Here is a 5,517-nt window from a genome sequence, read left to right on the forward strand (position 1 = left end):
TGGCGAGTGGGCAGGGGTGCGCCCCAACTAGGGCAGCCCCAGGGCTTCCTTTCCTCAGTGTAGGCCCCACGCTGGCATGAATGTCAGGGGCTTCAGGTTTCCCTAAATATAGGTCCCTGCCAGGGGATCCGTGGCAAGGAAAGGGCAGAGGGCACCGGGGGAAGTTGGGGACATGGGCTGGGGGGAGGGCAGGAGCGGCCTTATAACCCAGCCCGGGAGCGGCCGGGCTCACTCGCTGCTGACCAGGCCCTGCCCACTTCTTCTGCCTCCTCGCAGGTGGGCGCTGGCGGCGGGACCCAGCAGGGATGGGGTCGGGGTCGGGCTTAATGGGTCCGGTTTAGGAGGGGAAACCTGGCCGATAGGATGAGGGGTTCAAAATGCGTCGGGGACTAACCAGCTAGGGACAGATCTGATTTGCACGGGGAAGTCACATTCCGGGGAGACGTCTTCGCGGGCCCTCTGGCGCCGCATCCCCAGACTTGCTGGGGCGAGCGGTGGCTGCCGCGGGCCGGTCGGGGCCGGTCGGTGCGGGCCGCGGCGGAGAGACCTGCGCACGCGTGGCGGGGCCGGCGGGACGGGCGCGGCCGCGGCGCCTACACCCGCGAGGGGGGGGGCGGCCCGGGAACCACGGCCCCGCCGCCCTCTCGGACTCCGGGAGGACCACGGGAGCCGCCGCTCTTCCGCCCGGGCTGGCCATCCTGGGAGGGGCGGCCCCGCGCCGCGGAGCCCGCAAGGGCAGCGTACGGGCGAGGCCGGCCGACGCCCGACCTCTGGGCCCGCCCCGGGGTGACACGCGCGGCCTTCGGCGCAGGCCGGAAGCGGGGGCTGCCCCGCGCCACCCGGCCGGGCCTGGGGCGGGGAGGCTGAGCCTCCGTCTTTCCAGGCTCTTGCACCCGCTTCCCCCACGCCCCATCCCCTCCGGTCCCCGAATCGGCTGAGTCACGGTGCCCCCGAACGCGCCAACTGGGGGGGGGAGGGGGAAGGAGGAGGGAGGGAGGGGGAGGGACGCGGGGGCCCGGGCGGCCCGCAGGATGTGGCCCGAGTCACGTCCTAGGGGGGCCGGGGGCGGGATCGTGTGCTCGCCGAGCTGTCCCCGCCCAAGCGCCGCCTCCGGGCTTCGCCTTTCGGGGGCGGCCTCTGCACAGCTCCGCGCCTGCCATTGGACGCCAGGGCGCCTCCGGCCCCCTTCACGGAAAATCACCGGCGGAGGCTGGCGCGGCGCCTTTATAAAGCCCGGCGCCACCTCCCTCCTCCCGCCCCCTGCGCCGCCCCCTCGGGAGCCGAGCCGGCCGCGTTCCTGCTGGAACGCGCCGCAGAACCAGAGCCCTGGTGACGACCGTCGCGTTCCCTCCGTTCGTGCGCTCGCCCGCGCGCCGCCCGCCGCCGCCCTCCGCCGCCGCACGTCCGCCCCCTCCCGTGCCAGGTGAGCGCCCCTCGCCACGTGCGAAGGTCAGGGCCCGGAGAGGAGGACCCTGGGGGCAGTCGGCAGCCCGACCCCATCTCCCCCACGCAGCTCGGGCCCAGCGTCGCGCCCTCCCCGCTCGCACCTCCACGTAGGCTCCCGGCCCGGGCCCCGCAGCCTTCTCCAGCCGAGCTCGGTGTGCTGCGCAATGCAGCGGCTCCGCGCGCTGAGTCATGGCGCGGGGAGGAAGCCGGGCGCGCTGGAGGGCCGTTCTCTGTCCTCTTGCTCGGACCCCAGGGGCTGAGCCTTCCGGCTCCTCCGCCTCTGCGGGGGTCCGAAGAGGCAGCGAGGGGAGGGGGCCAGCTCCCAGACTGCCTGAGGGTTCCGGAGAGCGTGGTTGGGCCCTGCGCTGGGGGGTGGGCGCCCCCGACGAGGGGGGAACCCCATGGAGGCGCCTGATGCCCCGTTAACACTTCCCGTGTCTTTCCTTATTGGGTGACCTTGATTGTGAGCCTGGAGCAGCTGCGGCGGTGCGAGCCGACTGGAGCCTTTTCTGGGGAAGGGGTGGGCCGCTTGCTTCGCTACAATTTCTCAACCTGTATGAGCAGTGAGATGGGCAAACCTTCCTCCTAATGCCACCCTGGGCTGGGCTTCCTCGGCTGCCCTTTCCTTGGCTTCTGATTATTGAACTGCCCTTTCTTTGAACACTCTTCCCAACCCTGGGGGGAGAAGCTTGACCTTGGGATGTCCTTGAGGCTTTGGAGCCTGGGCCAGCCCTGGGATCCTGGGTGGATTGGAAGGCCCTGACCAGAGGATTTGGGTTCTAAATCTCGGCTTTGGCCCTTGTGCTGTGGGACTTGAAGCACTGAACTTTTCCTTTTCTGGGCCCTTGGGTTGGGCCCTCTGCCTGTGTGCCCTCTCTAAATTCTAAAATACTCCGGTTCGGTTCTGCTTCTAGGCAAAGTGACCCCATGGCAGAGCGCTTGCAAGAAGGGTCCGGCTTCTACATGACCCGACTGTCTATGGCTCTGGCCTATTGCATTGCCCCAGATGCCAGTACGCAACCCCACCCACAGCTGGGAAACACCCAGCAACAGACAGAGTTAGGAAAGGTACCGGAGGCAGGCCTAGTATAGGGAAGTTGGGTGCAGGGGAGGGCTGGGGACAGCAAGTGGCCAGAAACCTGCCAGTGTGGAGCAGGGGAGGTAGGGAACTTTTGTCTAGACTTCCAGGAGAGGGGTCCTGTCCTGCTGGTCGGGAGACCACATGAGACCCAGCTAACCAGTCCTCCCCGTCTGCTGCCTCTGCACAGGAACCGACCGGCACCATGCCTTACCAATACCCAGCGCTGACCCCGGAGCAGAAGAAGGAGCTTTCTGACATCGCTCACCGCATCGTGGCTCCGGGCAAGGGCATCCTGGCTGCAGATGAGTCCACTGGTATGGGCAGGACGCAGGAGGAGGAGTGCCTAGGGTCGAGGGTGACCGGCTGACCCCTTATTTCCACGTGCTGCCCCTTTGCAGGGAGCATCGCCAAGCGGCTGCAGTCCATCGGCACTGAGAACACAGAGGAGAACCGCCGCTTCTACCGCCAGTTGCTGCTGACCGCTGATGACCGCGTGAACCCCTGCATCGGGGGCGTCATCCTCTTCCACGAGACCCTGTACCAGAAGACAGATGATGGGCGTCCCTTCCCCCAAGTTATCAAATCCAAGGGCGGTGTTGTGGGCATCAAGGTGAGGGGGCGGGGTCTCGGGGTGCGAGAGGTGAGGTAGACGGGGGAGAGAAGGCCAGAGTTGCAAGCTGTGCTGGGGCGGGCGTCGGGTTGGGGGTCTGCCCCAGGTCACTGCCAAAGCGTATGTGAAGAGTGAGAAACTTAGAGGATCTGTTGGCTTTTTTTTTTTTTTTTAAAGTAAGCCCTACATTCTTTGTGGGGCTCAAACTCCCAGCCAACCTGAGATCAGAAGACACAGGCTCCACTGGCTGAGCCAGATACGTGCTCCTGCTTGGCATTTTTAATCCTTGTAATTCTCAGCCCAGTATTCTTCCGTCGTACAGACCAAAACCAGAAACTCAAGGCATGATGCGTGTGGCTCACCGGGTTAGTAATGACTAGGAGCCCAGGCTCGCTCTGATCACATCCCCATGTATTTTCTAAAACCTCCTGGGATCAAGTATTGTGACTACGTGAAAACGTTTGCAAAGCGAGGTACCTACCGCTCAGGTTGAGGAAGGTGAGGGCAGAGTGCAGTGCTCGAGGGCACTTCCTCATCTCACATTGTTAATCACACCCCCCTAACTCCCAACAGGTGGACAAGGGCGTGGTGCCCCTGGCAGGAACAAACGGCGAGACTACCACCCAAGGTGAGAAACTGCTCCGCTCCCTGCCCTCCAGACCAACCCATTCCAGGCCTGACCCCTCTGGCTGCCACCTGCCCCCCTCCTCTGCCATGCTCTGACTCCTCTGTACCCACTCCAGGGCTGGATGGGCTGTCCGAGCGCTGTGCCCAGTACAAGAAGGACGGAGCTGACTTTGCCAAGTGGCGCTGTGTGCTGAAGATTGGGGAACACACCCCCTCAGCCCTTGCCATCATGGAAAATGCCAATGTTCTGGCCCGTTACGCCAGCATCTGCCAGCAGGTGGGCTGGTGGGTCCCCAGCAGGCCACCTCCCACCTGCTTTGGTTCCAGAACGTCAGCTAGCCTGCTGCTCATCTGTCAGGATACATACCACACCTGCATCCAAGGCAGCTGTTCTGGAGCCTCAGCAAGCGTCAGGCTTGGGCCCATGGAGGACACCCGAGGGCCCTGTGAGCCGGGGTGGGGTGGGGGTATGATTGTGGGGATGGCTCAGAGGAGATCCCTGTCTCCTGAGGTCCGCTGCAGGCTGTGAAGCTGTGAGTTTCTGTCATGGACAAAAGGTCTTGGCTGATGGCTGCGGAGAGCTGCAGGTGGGCTCCGGGTTAGGGGGACTCATGGCTCCCCTGTCCTCCACAGAACGGCATCGTGCCCATCGTGGAGCCTGAGATCCTCCCGGACGGGGACCACGACTTGAAACGCTGTCAGTATGTAACCGAGAAGGTAAGGTGCCTGCCTTTGTGGGTGGCGTGGTGGCTAGGCAGCTGGGCCTCGGGCCTGGGGACTGACCTCTGTCCCCACCCCGCCCCCAACTCCACCTCAATTCCACTGTGGCCCTGCTCTGCTCTAGGTGCTGGCTGCTGTGTACAAGGCTCTGAGTGACCATCATATCTACCTGGAAGGCACTCTGCTGAAGCCCAACATGGTAACCCCAGGCCATGCCTGCACCCAGAAATATTCTCATGAGGAGATTGCCATGGCAACCGTCACAGCACTGCGCCGCACAGTGCCCCCTGCTGTCACTGGTGAGAGCTTTATCCTCCTCTTGACCTGTGGGAGGTGGACAACAACCATAGTCCTTAGCCCATTGGTCAGATTGTAGAAGCGACTACCAAACCCCAGGTGTTTGCGTACAGCCACTTCACTGCACTTCAATCCTTGCTGGGTAGGGATCACCTTCCTGTCCGGAGGCCAGAGTGAGGAGGAGGCATCCATCAACCTCAACGCCATCAACAAGTGCCCCCTGCTGAAGCCGTGGGCCCTGACCTTCTCCTATGGCCGCGCGCTCCAGGCTTCTGCCCTGAAGGCCTGGGGTGGGAAGAAGGAGAACCTGAAGGCCGCCCAGGAGGAGTACATCAAGCGAGCCCTGGTAAGGATGGCACTGGGTGGAGGTGGGCAGGGTACCAGGGCAGGTGGGATTCTGATGAGACCTCACTCTGGCTCCTTTCCCCTCTTAGGCCAACAGCCTTGCCTGCCAAGGAAAGTATACCCCGAGTGGTCAGGCCGGGGCCGCAGCCAGCGAGTCCCTCTTCATCTCTAACCACGCCTACTAAGCGGAGGTGTCCTAAGGCGACCCCCTCAACACTCCAGCCCCTGCCCCTCCACCGTCACTCTCGAAGAGGGGGGCCTCAGCAGGGCTCCAGGCTGCTCTCTCCCATCACTTTGCCTCCCGCGTGACATTGGTGTGTGGTGTTGTCTGTATATGCTAACTCCATTGCTCTTTCCAGCCCACTGCCAATAAACAACTATTTAAGGGGGA

At 63.7% G+C, this 5,517-nt stretch overlaps 1 protein-coding gene across 3 annotated transcripts; it reads left to right on the forward strand.

Annotated features, from left to right (window-relative positions):
• Positions 1-174: 174 nt before the first annotated feature.
• Positions 175-5,517, forward strand: ALDOA (aldolase, fructose-bisphosphate A). Of its 3 annotated transcripts, none has more exons than XM_004773942.3 (9): positions 175-276; positions 2,715-2,841; positions 2,926-3,137; positions 3,711-3,765; positions 3,881-4,041; positions 4,398-4,481; positions 4,609-4,783; positions 4,928-5,127; positions 5,216-5,517. In XM_004773942.3, the coding sequence occupies exons 2-9, from the start codon at positions 2,730-2,732 to the stop codon at positions 5,309-5,311; spliced, it is 1,095 nt and encodes a 364-aa protein (XP_004773999.1). In that variant the 5' UTR covers positions 175-276; positions 2,715-2,729; the 3' UTR covers positions 5,312-5,517. The 3 variants fall into 3 exon arrangements, with proteins under 3 accessions (XP_004773999.1, XP_004773998.1, XP_004773997.1); XM_004773941.3 differs by lacking the exon at positions 175-276 and adding an exon at positions 1,283-1,423; XM_004773940.2 differs by lacking the exon at positions 175-276 and adding an exon at positions 2,361-2,514.

Source organism: Mustela putorius, unplaced genomic scaffold (assembly GCF_011764305.1).
Source record: "Mustela putorius furo isolate JIRA1106 unplaced genomic scaffold, ASM1176430v1.1 tig00004039_pilon_pilon_pilon, whole genome shotgun sequence".
NCBI lineage: Eukaryota > Metazoa > Chordata > Mammalia > Carnivora > Mustelidae > Mustela > Mustela putorius.

What these genes read in the sequence shown, in the direction of transcription:
- ALDOA (XM_004773940.2), top strand. Translation starts at nt 2,374, where the DNA reads ATGGCAGAGCGCTTGCAAGAAGGGTCCGGCTTCTACATGACCCGACTG. An exon ending in AACAGACAGAGTTAGGAAAG is followed by an intron (nt 2,515 to 2,714) that starts GTACCGGAGGCA and finishes GCCTCTGCACAG; the next exon opens with GAACCGACCGGCACCATGCC. An exon ending in AGTACATCAAGCGAGCCCTG is followed by an intron (nt 5,128 to 5,215) that starts GTAAGGATGGCA and finishes TTCCCCTCTTAG; the next exon opens with GCCAACAGCCTTGCCTGCCA.